This window comes from Aspergillus fischeri, genomic scaffold, assembly GCF_000149645.3.
Source record: "Aspergillus fischeri NRRL 181 1099437636266 genomic scaffold, whole genome shotgun sequence".
Classification (NCBI taxonomy): domain Eukaryota; kingdom Fungi; phylum Ascomycota; class Eurotiomycetes; order Eurotiales; family Aspergillaceae; genus Aspergillus; species Aspergillus fischeri.
In genome coordinates this window covers 2,969,516-2,986,814 of record NW_001509760.1, presented here as the reverse complement: position 1 = coordinate 2,986,814, position 17,299 = coordinate 2,969,516, and the positions used below count along the sequence as shown (strand labels likewise).

Sequence of the window (17,299 nt, the reverse complement as noted above, 5' to 3'; positions counted from 1 at the left end):
CACCGTTGGCACTTGGCAGTTAGCAGCGCTAGTTTTCTCCCCCCGTAGTCCGTTTTTGTTAGTCTGCTCCGTGCAGAGTCAGAAGTAAGCGTAGTGATGTGCATTGCCACTTGCCATTTCCATTGCTTTGCGCAGTCCGAGACTAACCAGTAGACTACGTACTGACTAACTGTGGAGTATGGAGACAGCCTATACGGAGTAAAGCACCCAGCAATGTCGGTAGAGGTCGTAAGTTCATACCTGTAGACTACTCCAGAGCAAGGCCTGAGCGGCAGGTTTCTTGGTTTCTAGAAGCGACAGGGGTAATCAATCAAGACTAGATTACGCACGTCTATTGATGAATCTGCGGAGATGAGGAGATATATGCATTATGACTATGATTATGGCATATGGCAACGGCATAAGGGTATTATGCATTTGCCGCAAAGTCAGAGACAGAGTGCACTGACTGTTTAGTGTTGCTGCGGCTGTTTCAGCGGCCAGACCCGTTCATTGGTATTATTGAGAGAGTAGACTAAGATTCTCTCAATTCTCGACTACTTATAAGATCGTCCTCCATTACCAATTGCAACAGTGCAATGCTCTGTACGGAGTACCGAGATTCATCCTCATTGTGGGAAATGCATCCCCTTGGCAAAGACGGGGCTCGCCCTAACTCTAACACTAACACTAAACATGCTCCACTGTGTCTCAACATTTCTCCTGTTGGAGTCGAGACCGAGTCATGGACTTTATTATGGTTGCAAAATGATACGTATTCCCAGTCTCTGCAATAAGTGCGTATCCCCGTCATGTGGATGTCGACTAGGCTGATCCTGCAGAAGCCATTTTACTCTCTAATCAAGCCATAAACATAAGCATTCAGAGCATATCGATCCTTTATTTATCGTCATCATTCTTATCATCTTCTTTTATCAGCTTATTCCTCTTATCTTCATTATCGTCACTAACTGTCGTGTTCTTCTAGCGGAACAGCCACTTGCTGATCATCATTACCGTGACCGTTGGGCTGCAATTCTCGTCCAGCAATATCTCAAGCAGACTAGTATTCACAATAGCTTTGTGGTAAACGCGCAAGTCGACCTGCAGACTATCGCCGATTTGATTCGGAATCCTTTTTCTATTCATATCCTCGGGATAAACTCGTTCAGGGGCAGACCAGTCCTGCCCTAGATGGAGTCGAATTCCCACCCATGTGGCTCGGACTCTTCAGCTATCATTCTATAAAGTCTATAGAGTCTATTCTCGAAGAATCGAGCCTACTTACACATTGAAATCGCATACTCAGTTGATTCCCAAAACCAGTCTCGTATTCCACTTTACTGAATCCTTGGGGGCGCTTCTCTTACTCGTTTAGGCCGAGATAGCGTGAAAGTCCAAGACACTATTATTATGATTGATCTGCAATAATCCCTGTCCAGACCATTTTGATCTTCATCTTCTTCGTCTTGTCTTCATTTTGACACCAATCGCTTGAACTTCGGGTTCTTCTGTCGGTGACCATGCAGTTGTATACTGAATAGAAGTGAAGCTACGGACGTTCGGATTAACATCGCCAAAGTGAATGCAATCCTCTGTATACGTTGGAAATAGTCTTCTAATGTACTCGAAAGAAGACATCGGGAACATATGGACAACGAGGCGGTCCCCGATGTCGTGATGCTGGCACAACCATGACGTCGTCGGGCACCTATCTCCATCGATCATGTCGTGGCATCAGAAGCAATGACAATGACAGCTCAGAATGGGCAGATTAAGCCCGAATCGCTGCTTCTCCGTTGGATACAGATTTCCATCCCCTCATCGACGAGTATCCCTCTATGCCAATGGTATGACAACCCCTCCACCTACCGCATCCCCCACAACTGATAGAACCAGGCAAACCAGCGACGGAAAAGGATCTGTTCGGGTACAACAAGGGCCGCTTCCTCGTTAACGAAGGATACGAGCTGGCGAAACGGTACTCGCCCTTTGACATCCGCGAACTCTGCCGCATGGTCTCCGCGCTGCCTCGCGTGGCCGGCTCGCCCATTAGCCGAATCGAGAAGAAGGAGGGCGGGTACAACAAGGCGCTGATGATGACCGCGGAGAACGGGACGAACATCGTGGCAAAGATCCCCTGTCGGAATATCGTGCCTCGATGGTACGGGACCGCGTCTGAGGTGGCTGTCCTGGACTTTGGTAGGTATCTCGTCTCGGTGACCTGGAGATGCTGACCGAGCAGTCAAATCGCACTCGACCACGCCCGTGTCGGACGTCCTCGCCTGGTGCGCAGACGACTCCAACCCCGTCCGTTCGGAATACATTGTCCTGGAACCGAGCGTCGGCAAGCAGCTCACCAAGGTGTGGGACAACCTAGCGGAACACGAGCGCGTGAAGCTGATTCGCAACTTTGCCTCGCTCGAAAGTAAGCTGGCAGCCAATAAGTTTCCTGGCTACGGTGCCTTGTATCTGCGAAACGCCCTCCCCCCGGCGCTGAAACAACCCGGCCGCACCATCGACGTGGATGACACGTACTGCCTAGGGCCGATGTACCACGGCTCCTGGCCAGGTGGATTCGCTGCAAATGCAGACGACTATGCAAAGTACTCAGGGCCATGTACGTCCTCCTCTATCTGCTTTGCTGAGTATACTGACAGCGATAGGGAGAACCCTCGCCGAGCTCGGCCGCGATCTCGCCCACCAAGGCATCTGCCAAGTCCGAAATTACAAGACTTCTTACGCCGGCCGGGGCCCGCACTACGGCACTCCCGAAGAACACATCCGCGTCCTCGAGACAGTCCTCCTAGTGATGCCGATCCTCACGGAAGCCGTCCCAATTCGCCGGCACACCGAGCCAGTCCTTAGCCACCCCGACTTTCACCCAGGCAACATCTTCGTCTCCGCCGACGACCCCACCGTCATCGCAGGCGTCATCGACTGGCAATTCACCTGCATCCTCCCGCGCTTCACCCAGGTCCGCTGGCCGCTGTTCCTCGCCCCGCCGGAAGGCTACCAACCCGGCACGCCCAACCCGGAACTCCCGCCCACCGACAACGACAACACGCAACAAGCGCAGGACGAGGCCCTTCGCGCCAAATGCTACGAGGCCGCACTCCTCAAGTCCCGTCTCGAATCATACCTCGCCCTCATCGAACCCGACGTCGCCATCCGCCGCCTCTTCACCTCCTGCCCCTTCACCTACCGCGACGGGATTCTGCCAGTACGCGACTGCCTGCTCAAGCTCTCGCAGCACTGGGCGCATTTGCAGGTGAGCCAGGAGTGTCCGTACCAGTTCACTGCGGCGGAGGTGGCAGAGCACGAGCACCAGATGGCTGAGTATGAGGGCTGGCTGAAACTGCGGGAGCATACGCACCAGCTTCTCCGGTCGAATGATGGCGGGTGGGTGCCGTCTGGAGTGGACTTTGAGGAGATCCAGGCGAGGCATGATAAATTGTATCGCCGGTTTGTAGAGACTAAGATGGAGCATATGTCTGAGGAGGATGCGAAGCGGCAGTGGTTCTTTCGTGATAGGGGGTAGTTATCCGTACGCCCTTCTCTGAAGGATGGAGGCTAGTATAAGTCGTGAAATGCAAGCTACGTTGCGAGTTACTATCGTAAGTAAAACCAAGTGTCTATTGTATTTCTCCCTGCTACTCGATATTGTCTGAAAGGTGAAAACGACTTGCAAATAGCAGCAACAGGATACAGTCTACTCCACCTTAGCCACTGCTTGCTCAATTCCCAGTCTCTCCTCCTTCTCCTTATCAAACGTCCAACTACCATACCCATACTCGCCGCATCTCCATCTGGAGGACAAGGATGCACGGCAACCGACGCTCCCTCAAGGTACAGACCCCCCTCCCCTCCAACTCACTAGACACCACCTCATAAACAGACGTCGCACACGCCTGCCCCATACTAGACAAATACTTCCGCATCTTTCCGTCATTCAAAAACGCATCCATTTCTGCCCGTGAATACTTCTGCAGATTCGGGCTAACAAACGCGCAGGATGCATACTATACCCAAGCAGACCCTTGTCCCCAAACAACCGCTCAGTCTGGTTGCTCATGTAGATATTCGCCGTCTTGCTAGACCCATACGCCAACCACCCGTTAGTTTTCCTCGAAATGATATTCTCCAGCTGGACAGGCCCGTACCGATGGCCCGCCGAGGGGACGTTCACGACGTGCGAGTGGAACGCTGCGCTGGAACTCTCCAGCAGGAGATCTCTCAGACACCAAAATAGCAGAAAATGTGAGAGATGGTTCGTCCGAACTGCGTCTCGAAACTGTCCTTCGTGCGCCCCTCGGGTGTATGAGAATTTCGCGCCGGGCTTGATTTCCTCCCTGCCGAATCCCAAGACTCTTCGTCTCACATTCAGCCGACTTGGCGAGTTGAACCTTGAAGGGCTGCTTTCGTCTTGTAACGGCTTACGCAGCTATTATTCTGAGGCCACTAATTGCCCCTTTACTGGATATAACGGTTCCTATGACCGCAGCGATCACTTTCAGCTGTCAAATGCGGTGCGATATCTCAGCCGCCACCTTCCCCTAAGCATCACATCGCTACATCTATCGGGCCATATCGCGGATGAGCTTCCTCGCCTGGAGGAAAGTCTGCTGGGCCTTGCTCACGCTGCTTCGAGCGGCCAATCCCCGGGGCTGGCGCAGGTTAGATTAGATCAAAAGGAGAAACTCCATAGTGAGTGTATTGTGAGGGCTATGCTTGCAGCTGCCGGGGTCAGCTTTGGTTATGACAGGTGGCCGATGAGCAAGTCCACGCTCGGCGACGGTGGCCAGTCCCCGTCCCCCAATTATCTCAATGCATATCCGTTGCCGGACCCGGACGAACCCGGTCTTTGATCGTCGCGTGCGTTTGTTTGCAAGATCCATGCCAATGAACCCCTGTCGAAATGTAACTACATCAAAGCATCATGCTTCTCTGTCCCCTCTACAGGTACAAGCCACTCTCTCCGCCTCGCACAGAAGACCTCCATCTTGGGCTCCCACTCGCTCTTCGCAGGCCCTAGATCCATGGTCCCCGAGGTGACGGTCACCGCAGTAGGGTCTATGGACTCGCTGCTGATAAACAAGGGCGAACCACAGTTCGAGCAGAATGACCTCGACAGCGGTTTCCCCGATCCCGTGCTCTTGTCGTGGTAAACTCTCAGGGCATCTTCTCCTGCGAGAACCTGTAGTTGCTATTCGATGGATTAGCTGACTGCAGTCATTCCTGGGCGGAGGCACGTCACGTACGTTTTTCAGGTAGAAGCCGTTTGCCATGAAGGCTGACCCTGTGCTTTTGCGACAGCTGTCACAGTGGCAGATGATGGTTGTTCTGGGGCAGCCGGTCACTTTGTAGCGGACTTTCTGGCAGAGGCAGCTGCCGGTCACGACGTCGGGGGTGGACATGTAGATGCGGGCACAGTGGGTATATTCTTTGATGGTGGGTGAGAAAACAAGGAGAATCACTGATTCAATCTTGATGATAGTCCAGTGAAGACAGTTTTGGTTTTGTAACCTTGGTCAGACAAGGCTGACATGGCGGGGCAGACATCTACAAAATGATGGTCGCCTAATATGACGCAGTTGGTGGAAACTATGCGAAATACATAGCATAGCTCTCGAATATACTAGAAGTGACTAGAAAGAAGAAAGCAAAGAGGTTGGCGAGTCTATTGGTTAACAACGCTCGGCAGTCGTCCGATCAAGTTACACAGGAATAGGCAGTTTCCCTCGTTCGACTAACCTTCCATCTCGTCAATTTGATCAATTTCGTGAGCAAGTCGCTGAGATATTTGATGATATCCTAATCATCGATAGTGATCTACTAGATTACGCGTTGGGTTGCGTATATTAACGATGCATCTGCCTTCCTCTTTGCCACATAGGGTATACATTTCGCCTAGATACACACGTGTTTGAGAAGAATCAAGCCTGTATGAGCTTTAATTATTCTTTCGGAGAAGTGTAATACTCTCGAATTCAGGGTCTATAGAGTATATCCTGGAAGCGTGCATATATCTCTAAGGATATCTAGCCCTATGAAGCCAGATACCTCAGCAAGCTTTCCTCCAAGCAGATAAATCCACAGTTGACACCACAGTACTCTATATACCTCAACTGGACCATGAGTTACATTGCTGATAGCCATACATCTCACTAGCGAGGTTTCCTTCAGAATGTGATTCACTGAGGAATGCCAGCTCGCCTTGAGACAGCATCTGATCGAACACAGAAGATGACGAACTGAAGAAATAGTCGTCTACACCTGATAACGTCGCCTCCTGTCCAGGTGCAGAGTCTATCCCGTACAGGGACATTGAGCTACGATGAGGAGTGGGTCCTTGTGTGAGGTTGGATCGCTTCTCGAGAACCCCGTCATCTACAGGCGCCAATGAGCCTGGTTCACTGATGAAGGTCTGGGATAGCAAGACAAACTCATGGAACAGCCGCTGCAATGTGGCAATCGGTTGACTGACTGTCCCGCTTTGTATCAAGCAGTTCGCGACCGTCTTTAAAAGGTGAAAGTCGCCTAGATGGGATGTCGCGACGGCGTTGCAGAACAGGACGAAACAGGCGGTCAGAGGATAGTAGAGCAAAGTCCTGAGGATTTGTTAAACACGCCAAACTGGTGGGATGAACAAACTAACCAGTGCAGAAAGGCAGCAGTCCTTTGCTGATCGCTTGGTCGGCACAGACATACCAGTGCCGAGAGTTCCTGGCGAGCTGACTGGAGGTAAAGCTCTCCAGCGCCATGGATCTCACCCGAGTTCACTTGGGTTAAGTGCAGGATGGTGGTCATGATTGAATGATAACCGAAATCAAGCGCCGCGACTTCGCAGCGGACATCCAGGCCTTTCCACTGCGGCGAGGGAGGTGAGACCTGGCGACGGTCGAGTCAGCATTCAGTCAGTAGCACCGATAAATGGACTATGGGAGTACCTGGTCTATCTTGCGCCGAATTCTATCCATTTTCAGGAATAACTGGATTCGCGCATGACTAAAGGATTGGCCTGCCGTTTCTCTTTCCGAGAAAGATTCGTCATTGAGGAAGGGAATCAGCACACTTTGTACATGCGCCAACTCCATGTAAATGGAGAAAAGCTCAGAGACTGGAATATCATCGATGCCTGGTACAAGGGTGACGAAACCGCCGGATCTTCCAAGCTTCCAGGCATAGTTTCTGTCAAGCATATAGCACCACATGGCGCAGAAGTACTCTTCTTCAGTTACACCTTGCGAATTGGCGGCTGCATGGAGGCGGAGATCGACGCAAACCCTACAAGCAACGCGCGTCAAATCACAGCACAGCTTAGTCTCGCCTGACCCCTGGCATAGGAAAATCTGCTCCCTGTCAGATCGTGACAGAAGTAACGGATGTTTTATGACTCACACCGCAAAGGGTGGCCTGTAAAAGAGAAAGTGAAGGTGATGTCAAGAGTGGGATTCTCCTCAACGCAGCCTGGGCAGTTCGCTTGTACTTCGAAGCGCGTTCCCGTAGCATCTGGGAGAGCTCGCCATCATCTTCATCCATCAACAGGCAATTTATGAACTTGTAGGCCATTGAATTGACGCAGACCGTGTAAAGGACAGTGTCATGGGGAGATGCAGTCTTGCGAAGAAGCGACAGTCCCATATGCTTAAGTGTTGATCGAGACACGTGTTTGAAGTAGTCCAATACAAATGATCCGAATCTGTCGCCTCCAAGATCTATGAGATTAAGTCAGTGGACCATGCTATCAAAGAGTCCAAGGAACGTAAACCATTGTACCATTCAACATCCAAGTCAGAAACTCAATGGACGGGATGTCTGGTTGTTCCTCGCCGTATCCTCTGACGTTTAGAGGGCTCACAGAACCACCAATACTTTGTGAAAGATGGCTTGCGACATAGAATGCTGACTCGATGACTTGGATCCTGTTCCAGGCAAGACCCTGTATACGGTCTAGTGGGCGCTGTTTCGTCAACTGAGCATCTGTTAGCGGAACTAACAAGATCCATCTATGGAGCTCTTGCTCTCTATCTGGATCTTGGTAATTCCCCTGTTCTGCGATCTTGAGCGACATTTTGTAGTTGTCCATGTTGGAAAGGATGTTAGCTGTTGTAGACGTGTCGCTTTGCCGAACTATCTCAAAGATAGAACCACCACGAGCGTCAGGTAGGAGCGGAATGGGTGAAGTCCGGCTCGACTGAGGCGCACTGCTTGTCATTCGTGCGTGGAGTGAGATTCTTTTTGGTAGTCGTCTCCTGCTCCGTCGGCGAGTACATGCAGTTCGTTGGTCCTGACAATTCCCACAAGGGTCATTCCTGTCACATCGCACCTATAACAATGGTTAGAGCGCAGTTAGAATGATGCAGGGGATAAGTTCCTAGGGGGATGTCCATGGCTGAACAACTGGACATGGATTCTGAGATATCCATACTTTTCTAGAATGACATGCGTCACACTCAGAAAATATTAGCAGAAAAATCCCTAATGTGTCTAGGAGGACATACCACCGAATAGTGCTGAGACCGCAGCCAGCATACGCCTGAAGAAGCCATTGTTCTTATACTTTTCTTTTCCTTTGGATTCAAAATTCCCGGTCTGTTGAAGTCTCTCGATTCTCGGTCATACAAACCTCGAATTACCCCCGTCCTCTTATGGATGGTTGTGCTTCGATAGACACGCTCGATTAATCCAAGGATCCATATTACTAGATGTCAATGAAACACGGCAACTGACAACGGGAGAGGTAAGTAACATCAGCACCGAGAAGCTAAAAACTCTGGGGAGAGGATCCAGCCTGCATCACAGTCGGAGATTGCCGACACCAGGGCTGATATAGTGCAGCTAGGTAGCCTGGAAATAGCCACCATTCGTTAGGTTTTGGGACTTGGGCTCCAGAATTACGCCGAGCCAGTCATTGTGAAGAATAAATATAGTCGGCTTTCGGACACTTGGCATTCGGGACCCTCAGTCTTTAAGTGGAGATATCGCGGCCCATCTGCGCTTCATCATCGTCAAGATAGAAAACTGCGACACAACAGCATCGTCGTTTAGATGAGCTGAAACTCTCAACAGGCCTCCAGATGAGGGAATGGCAGTGAGATGTCTAGAAATCTATTTGTTATATTATCCATTTAGTTTTACATTAAATAAGAAAGATTCTAGCTCATGATGTTGTGTCTTTCTTTGGCAATCTGCACTGCGATATATCTTCTCTTGTCCGGTCCAGTAGAAGTTGATCTTTGGAATAGTTCAGACTCGTCTGCTGTCACATAAGCCCATTGTCTTGACACTTGCATCTTCATGTTGTCCCTCTTAGGACCCTCCTTGTCGTTGCCTTCTAGAATGGACGTCCAAATACAACTGGATAAGAGGGAAGCAACCTATACAAACCAGGACACAGTCTCTGGCCGCCTCATTCTTCATACCAGATCATCAGTCGATATATCAGCGATACAAGTTACTCTCTCTGGCTCAGCATTATCCAGACTGGACTCGGGGAGGCGCACGGAGTCGCACCAGGCAGGTTCTGGCTATGGAATGAGCGCGACCTGTGCTAACCATCCTCTCAGTTGTTTCATAAAACGCAGCGAGTCTTTCCTCCTCCTTCTCAAGGAAACCTCGACATGGCTTCGTTCACTCTCGGTCATGGAACATATGTCTTTCCATTCTCCATCCAAGTAGGCAATGTGCCCCTGCAGGAGATTTGAAAGTCTGTCGCTAACAACTCTTTGCAATCTCTAGTTTCCTCAAGTCTCGGAATGCTATAGAACCAGCACGGAGGGAAATCGCTCTCGAGGCAGTTGTGGGAACCTACCGAAAAAGAATCGCCAAACTACACATTTACTTCGGAGACTTCCACCCTCCACTATTAGGGATCGAGAAACCGCGGGAGAGATTAGCTACACGCTAAAAGCAATCATCAGAACTGGTGCAATAATCAGCGGATCAGAGATCATCACAGTTGAGCGTCCCATGGCCACCATTACTTTCATAAGCTAAAGAGGAAAAGAGAATAGCTATAAAGCTAACGATCTAAATCTTGTCTAGTCTCGAGGTATAACCTTCTATCCGGTTACCGACTTCAACCCTCCCTCACATACCCTCATTGAGAGACATTCAGTCATCCTCGACCCAGGAAATCGCGAGAAACCCATACCGACAAGTTATCAGATTGATATCCGACTCTCAGACGGAGCTTGTCTCCTCCTCGGTGAACCAATCCCCCTGACGATATATATGACGAGAATCACCGGACCCGGCTGCGACCTCATCCTGAACGACTTCCAGTCAATGCTCATCGAAACAACCGAGGTACGAGCACATGGATCCGCCGAAAGCAGCATGCAACTTCACGTCCTGCAAACAGTGAGCAACGTGCGCAAACAAGCATATCCCTCTGGCGCACCAGCTGGCTCGACAGTGAGCCTTGATGACGACCTGTGGAGACATCACCGGGTACCGCACTCACTGACACCGACGTTCGAAACCTGCAATATCAGCCGCAGTTACAAGCTTCAGATACGCCTTGGCTTCAGGTTTGGGTTTGCAAATGTAAGGCGATCCCTTTTCACTCCTTGTTCTTTTCAATCAGGACTGAGACGTGGCTTGCTCTGATTTAGGTCCTGACTAGAGTTCTGGAAGTCGAGTTTCCGGTATACGTTGTGGCAGCTTGTCGTGCGAAGAACCCGCCTCGAGCTTCTTAGCTTTTGGGCAGCATGCAGCAGATAGCTTACGGTTGGCACAAAGCACTGAAAGATGTGATGGACGAATCTGATCCGGCTGATGGAAGATCTGTATATAAGTCCCCCGCTTGAAGAATATCAGTGGCAAAGCTTGGATTACAGATCTGGATACGATCTAAGAAGCAGAGCCATGATTGGCATTATTTCTTTACCTGAAGGCCGCGACGGAGCAGTGGTTCCTACGAGTTAGAATCGGTCACGGACCAATGCTGGGGGAAAACGGATTAAATCTAAGGAACCGACTGCGCCAGCGACTTTTAGACATGATCCGCTATAACACCGCGAAGTCTTCAGTGTTTGCCGTAGAGGTTTACAATCTCACTAAGTAGCCATCCGGTCATCGGCCCAGCGCCGTCAGTGTGATAGATGCTTTGTCTGGCTCCGCAAATATAAAATTCCCCAACAACTGTGACTCGTTGATTCTAGGCTAACTACCAGGTACTACATCTGTCGCGGGAGCATCTAACTCCGCAGCTTCTCTAGTATGCCCTCATTTCATCAGTTGTAGGTGAATTCCACCCGTCCCATGGAAAGCGCTGACAGGGCATTACCCCAATCGACACATTATGTCTCAGACCCAACCTCCTTCATGTTGAGTTTGATTAAGATGGCTCGATCATTGCTTTCTTATGAGATCTGCATTGGGTCTGTGTGTTGAGCTGCTCCTGACGTTGGTGAGGAACGGGACCTATCTCTTTGCGGTGGGAATAAACGAAAGTGAACAACAGATAGAAGGCTGCAGGGAGAAGGTTGGCTTTTATGAGTTCAAGGTTCCCGCGGCATGAAGACGGTCCCTATTATCGTCATACTTGCCCCAGGTCGATGCAACCGGACACCAGAGCCCGAGGTCTTTGCGGTATGCTTATCGTCCTGCTGGAGCTGTTCTGTGGACGGAGAAGCATGGTGGCAACCATACCTTTCAGGAAGACTGCAGTCAGGCGGCCTCAGTAGGCATGTGATTCTTGGCAGGATTATCGGCCACCTCGCCTCAAGGCTCTGCCGTAATCTGCATATGCTTCTTCTTGCCCTTGGTGTATACACGCTGATCGTTCGGGTCGAATCCACCATTACCCCACAGTGCCCAGTCCTCGGTTTCCCTCATGTAGTCTTCGGGGGTAAAAGACGTGCCATCGGCCTTCTCCTTCTCCAAAAGCTCAAAGAATCGATCGTAATCGATCCGAGTGTGCCATTTACCATTGACGTGGAACCGTTCCGAGGCAATCAGCACACAGCAACTGTGCGCATGCTCCGCGGCGATGCCATACTTCAGGCCACGGCGCTGCAGTTCGGCGTTGAGAGCAGTGACGAACTGGGCGACTTCTTCGTAGAAAGGTACGTTCTGCATGGTCAAGCCAACTCCAGCAGTGGTGCTTGTGCCACAGAACGTCACACCTTTTATTTCGACGAAACATGGAAGTGCCTTTTCCACCAGATTTGCGTAGCCGATGACTTCATCATCGATATTGAATCCCTTGACCAAGGTAAGACGGAAAACAGTGCGCTGGACATGGCGCTTCTCCCGTAGAATGTCTAAGCAACGTTGGAAGCGCTCCCAGAAATCCCGATGCAGAGGACGATCAATCTTCCGTAGACTCTCACGGTTGCTTGCATCGATGGATACGTATAGTTGAGTTACGCGACGCAGAGCTTCGAGCTGATCAGGATGTTGAGCATTGCATACCAGAAAGCTGGAGATGTGTTCGCCGTGCAGCATGTCCAGGAACTCATTGATGTGAGGATAGAAGATCGGTTCGCCGACCAAACTCAAGGCACAGTGTCGGATGCGCATGGCCTCTGCGAATCTCTCGGCTCGCACACCAGGAACGCCACGCATCATCTTGATCTTCTTGTAATGGCCCTCCTTGACTCCCTGGAAGATCAATTCCGGAGAATCCACTTTCCAACGCCAAGTAGTTCCGACCGGGTTGGTACCGTGGCGCCAGCAGAAGACACACTTATTGCTGCAAGACAGCGACGGTGTAGCCTCCATGCAAAGATGCGATCGGATACCGTAGAAGGAGAACTTGTAGCATGAACCTCGGCCACGCAGCGCAGATTTAGTCCAACGGCAGATCTTGACTCCAGAATGAGACCCGACGATCGTATAGCCTTGTTTTGTTAGAGCAGCGTATGTCGGTGATGTCTTTGGAACCATCTCCTTCTCGGTCGATTGAACAGAGGAAGATTTTCCTGTGGTTGTGAAATCCACGGGGATTGGCGACCCGGCCGCATTCTGATCACCTCCAAACTTGATGTCCTCCAAGTCCATGACGTTTTGAGTATTGTCCTTGTCTGTGTCTTCGTCGTCCAATTCCTCGTCACTCTCAACGGGATCACCACTGCCAGGTACGCCTTCTCCTAGTCCACCATTCTCGAGAATGTCAAAAAGGATGTCTTGCAATCCCTGAGACCACTCTTTCAAGGAGGATTCAGCGTCACTTTTAACATCACCCAATCCCAAAGGATATGCTCGTTTCCGCCTCGTTAGTTTGGCCATCCATTTGTCCAGCTCTTTGGCTTGAGAGCAGAAGCCTTCCTCCTCGGTAGGCCAGCCTTCCTTATCACCAAATCCGAAAACAGAGTAACCGGCGAGACTTGACAGAGGGCCTGTGTCGATGCGGAAGTCATTATGAGTCTCGTTAAGGTGGTCAAGGAACGTATTCAGGATACTGTCGATGTTGTAGGTAGGGATCAATAAGCAGTATACGTAGCGTGTACCGGGTGAGTTTGGCGGAGGCTTCGGTGCAGAGGTGAAGTAGTCGTCGAGATCGATATAGGAGAGGTCGTGAATCTGAGGGGGTAGAAGGCCACGCTCGCGATCCTGCAAATCAGCCCGCTTTTGCGCCGCAGCGCGCAATTCCTCCAGCAGTATTTTGGCATATCTTTCGGTGTTGCCAGTCAAAGAAGCGTAAAAGATGATGGGTTGGATGAAGGCGAGGGGCTCCGCATCCTCTGTTTGTCCTTGTCGTCCAGCAACCTTCAATGGCTTTTTACCGGTAACTCTCTTCGGACCTGAAGTGGCTTTTGCTGAGCCGTTGGCCACGGCGGGTTGCCGTTCAGCCTTCTGTGTCGTTGCTTTGTTGCTGCTCTCAAGCGAGACGCCTTTCTCTGTCTTTTCGGGGGATGGGCTTCGAGGTGATGGCGGAACCGAAGACGAGGCAGTGGTTTTCGTTCTGGACTGAAGTTTGCGGTAGAATTGTAAACCCACAAAGACGGTTGAGAGAGCCACCAGGAACAGTAGACGGTACGAGTGCCAGAAGGCCAAAAGACCTATAAACGAACAATCGGTCAGCATGATATTGGTGGGAGGGTCTCGTTTTGTCAAACCTTCAGCTGTGGAGTGCTCTGCCATGATGATTCCAATGAATCAATAAACAGCAGTGCAAACCCGTTTCTTTTTAAGTTGTCGCGTGAATATGTAGTCGCATTCGCAGAGAGAAATTTGAGAAGGCGGGATAAAATTGACTGGACCAAGTGCGGAGAAGCCAAGAGGGGCACAAATCGGGTCTCTCTGTTTGTAAGCAGCTCCGAGCATTCAGAGATGGAAGTGAGCGAGTAGTACTCCGTACTTGCACAAATGACGAGTCAACTGGATATTTCAGTTTTCAAGAGCTTTTTGATCAAGGAGGTGGCTGTCAGGCTGTTGTGAGGATAACTTTTCCTATTCAGATCGACTCTGATTGGCTGCTCTCGTTATGTGCTTGCTGGGTTAAAGGTAGACACCTCAGGCAGGAATCAGGACCCGAAGGATCATTCCAATTCGTACTCCGAAATAAAATAATAAACAGTAATCGTTATGTCCTTGCTATCCTCGTCCTTTGAAAGGCAAAATCAACCGAGATCAGATACATGTTCGCTGCATGATAAGTCCACCTAACAAATGCTTCCGTCCCTTGATAGTCAACCTCAGACCTGAGAGAAGGAATTTAACGACCTGTATTGCACAAACACTGATGGCCTACATCGATTATCTTCGAGAGCGTATTAATTGCTCTGGTGTACATGGAAGATAGGAAAGAAGTCATGATCAATCGTATTTGTCAGCCCAGCCTCGCCCCTAGTGCTGTCACTACCGTGAGTGTACCCGATTTCTTTGACACGATCTTCTTGATATCGATTGACCTGTATGGCTTACCATCAGAGGTCTAGCATGATGTCTGTCGAGAAGAAGCAATCCCTTGAGAGCTTCTCAAATGATGAAGAGAAACAATTGGGATTTCCGGAAACACGTCCTTTGCTCGCTATCTTCGACGTTTGGCTGTGACGCTCATAGTGGCATGCCTTGTTGTTTTCACGATGGTATCTCGCCGATTGAGCGCGCCTCTTAGCATTGATCAGAGGGTTGACAAGATTCTGTCAGGCATTCCAATGATTGGTACAATATCCTTCTAATCTAGCGGGGCGAGTATGCTGACGGCTATGTAGATGGGCACGATGATCTTCCAATCTCCATTCGGGCTTTTTTCAACGACAAGATTTATGCGGACCAATTCACTGTTCCTTTTACCCAAGGAAACCTCAAAGGTCATGTTGACCTGCGGCGGCTTTCAAAGGGCAAAGTCGGCGGTACCTCTTGGAGTGTGTATGTCGAGTGTCCTAAGAATTGGGAGGATTTCTCTGATGCAACGTATACGACGAGTAGGCATTTTAAATCCTTGGATTTCAGACCCACTGCTAAACTGATTAATAGGCGTTCGTCAAACATTTGAGCAAGTCGATCCCATGTCGCGCCTAGCAAACGCCTACCCTGACACATTTTCATCGCCTCCGAATGGAACAACCGCACTTCAAGCTTTCCTTGATGGCAAGATCATTTCTCCCTATGGAATTGAGGGCCTGCATCTATCGGTAACTTGTTGGCTCTGTTGCGGAGTTTCTATAGCCTTGGCGTGTCATACGCCACACTGACACACAACTGCCATAATCGTTACGCGGATGCCGCTTTGACCGAACAGCACGGCAGTATCAAAAAGGCTGTTCCGCACTGGCATGGGATTAGTGAAGCCGGAAAGGATCTTGTCTATGAGATGAGCCGAATGGGCATGATAGTCGATCTCGCTCACGTCAGTGTGGACACAATGCGAGATGTCCTTGGTGCCGGTAAGGACAATTGGTTATGGTCAACTTCGCGCCCGACTTTATTTCGTGTTCTGCGTCGGACTACCCAGATGAGCTACCAAAGACTGATATGGAGCATGCTGCTCTTGGAAAAGTTGCGGACCACATTAAGCACATTGGTGGTCTGATTGGCTTTAAGCATATTGGTTTAGATAGCGACTTTGACGGTATCCCGACTGTTCCTCGAGGTCTAGAGGATGTGTCCAAATTCCCCGACTTGATCGCAGACCTTCTACGACGGGTGTCAGTGATGAGGATGCTGCCAAGGTCGCAGGGGGTAACCTACTACGCGTATGGAAGCGGGTCGACGAGGTCGCCCTGCAGATGCAAGCTGAAGGAGCTTTGCCGGTGGAAGACAATATAGTCTATGTTGCTTGATCGCGGCAACAGGTTCCTTCGCTTTTGGTCATTTCTAAGGCTGCGTATCAAAACCATGTAACAGTATCAGGACATGCTGCATAACACATCAGACATGATAAGATGTGCCAAACCTGCCCTCGCGAATTGCAAGCCTCAGGCAGCCCTTGCCTTTACGGTATCATCCTCACCCCCCTTAACCGATGTAATCCTCCTCAGCAATTCAAACCCCTTCAACAAATTCCAACCCTGATCTTTCAGAAACTTATACTTGCCCTTTGACTCTAGACTCTCACGCACCTCCTCCTCCGTCGCCCACTCAAACGCCTGATGCTCAGCCTGCTCCAACTTCACCCCATCCTCCCAGCGCTCCGGCGCAACTCCCACCACCACATCCTCAGACGGCACACCAGCCTTCCCACTCGCCTCATGCACCTCAACCAAAAATGAAAACTTGGCTACACGGTACAACTCATTCCGCAAAACCCGCGACCACTCATCAATCGCAATCAAATCAACAAATTTGGAAACGTGGAGCCCGGTCTCCTCGAAGACTTCGCGCGCTACACCGGCTAGCAGTGTCGCATCGGTGCGCTCGCACATCCCTCCTGCTCCTTCCCAGTGACCGGGGTAGGAGTCAGTGGCGGCGCGTTGGAGGAGCAGAACGCGCGTAACGGGCTTTTCGCTCGTCGATGCGGTGGCGTCATTGTCTTTTTCGAGGGATTGAGAATATACCAGTCCCCCGACGACAAAATCTGTTAGATGTGGTTTCGACGCGGCGAATTCTGGCAGAGGGACATTGTATTCGGCGAGATGAGGAGGGACCATGAAATCAGGAAATTGTGCCATGTCGGTCTTCGATGTGCGACAATATTGCGATGTTCATGTGTTTCGGGACGAGTTAATGGTCTCGAACTTTGAAAGATAAGTCCTCGGCCTTTTTGTTCTTCAGCTGAAGGTTGGATGACTCATGCTATACGAAAGCTGACTCGATCAATCTTCTCGATGGTATAGGCAGTCGTATTTACTTTATTTAGGTTTTGAGCCTCAGATGATGCAAATATCAAAAGAAACAGTCATCCTTCGACGAGAATGCGGGGTGG

At 50.3% G+C, this 17,299-nt stretch overlaps 7 protein-coding genes across 7 annotated transcripts; 3 read left to right on the top strand and 4 right to left on the bottom strand.

The window, feature by feature from the left end:
- Nucleotides 1–1,744: 1,744 nt before the first annotated feature.
- NFIA_057240 (phosphotransferase family protein) lies at nt 1,745–3,520 on the top strand (the record flags this gene model as incomplete). The annotated part of the gene is made up of 4 exons (XM_001258271.1): nt 1,745–1,829; nt 1,879–2,181; nt 2,225–2,599; nt 2,646–3,520. 4 exons carry the CDS (start codon nt 1,745–1,747, stop codon nt 3,518–3,520), a joined length of 1,638 nt encoding a protein of 545 aa, XP_001258272.1.
- Nucleotides 3,521–4,903: 1,383 nt separating this feature from the next.
- NFIA_057230 (GFA family protein) lies at nt 4,904–5,396 on the bottom strand (the record flags this gene model as incomplete). The annotated part of the gene is made up of 2 exons (XM_001258270.1): nt 4,904–5,185; nt 5,241–5,396. 2 exons carry the CDS (start codon nt 5,394–5,396, stop codon nt 4,904–4,906), a joined length of 438 nt encoding a protein of 145 aa, XP_001258271.1.
- A 707-nt stretch (nt 5,397–6,103) lies between these two features.
- Nucleotides 6,104–7,988, bottom strand: NFIA_057220 (transcription factor domain-containing protein; the record flags this gene model as incomplete). The annotated part of the gene is made up of 7 exons (XM_001258269.1): nt 6,104–6,590; nt 6,638–6,870; nt 6,930–7,266; nt 7,381–7,395; nt 7,469–7,697; nt 7,759–7,921; nt 7,980–7,988. 7 exons carry the CDS (start codon nt 7,986–7,988, stop codon nt 6,104–6,106), a joined length of 1,473 nt encoding a protein of 490 aa, XP_001258270.1.
- A 2,227-nt stretch (nt 7,989–10,215) lies between these two features.
- NFIA_057210 (uncharacterized protein) lies at nt 10,216–10,682 on the top strand (the record flags this gene model as incomplete). The annotated part of the gene is made up of 2 exons (XM_001258268.1): nt 10,216–10,530; nt 10,599–10,682. 2 exons carry the CDS (start codon nt 10,216–10,218, stop codon nt 10,680–10,682), a joined length of 399 nt encoding a protein of 132 aa, XP_001258269.1.
- Nucleotides 10,683–11,709: 1,027 nt separating this feature from the next.
- NFIA_057200 (flavodoxin and radical SAM domain protein) lies at nt 11,710–14,073 on the bottom strand (the record flags this gene model as incomplete). Its single annotated transcript, XM_001258267.1, has 1 exon — nt 11,710–14,073. One exon carries the CDS (start codon nt 14,071–14,073, stop codon nt 11,710–11,712), a length of 2,364 nt encoding a protein of 787 aa, XP_001258268.1.
- A 944-nt stretch (nt 14,074–15,017) lies between these two features.
- Nucleotides 15,018–16,217, top strand: NFIA_057190 (putative dipeptidase; the record flags this gene model as incomplete). Its single annotated transcript, XM_001258266.1, has 6 exons — nt 15,018–15,096; nt 15,147–15,359; nt 15,412–15,569; nt 15,677–15,821; nt 15,890–16,040; nt 16,088–16,217. 6 exons carry the CDS (start codon nt 15,018–15,020, stop codon nt 16,215–16,217), a joined length of 876 nt encoding a protein of 291 aa, XP_001258267.1.
- A 135-nt stretch (nt 16,218–16,352) lies between these two features.
- NFIA_057180 (NUDIX hydrolase) lies at nt 16,353–17,045 on the bottom strand (the record flags this gene model as incomplete). Its single annotated transcript, XM_001258265.1, has 1 exon — nt 16,353–17,045. The coding sequence occupies one exon, from the start codon at nt 17,043–17,045 to the stop codon at nt 16,353–16,355; it is 693 nt and encodes a 230-aa protein (XP_001258266.1).
- Nucleotides 17,046–17,299: the final 254 nt, after the last annotated feature.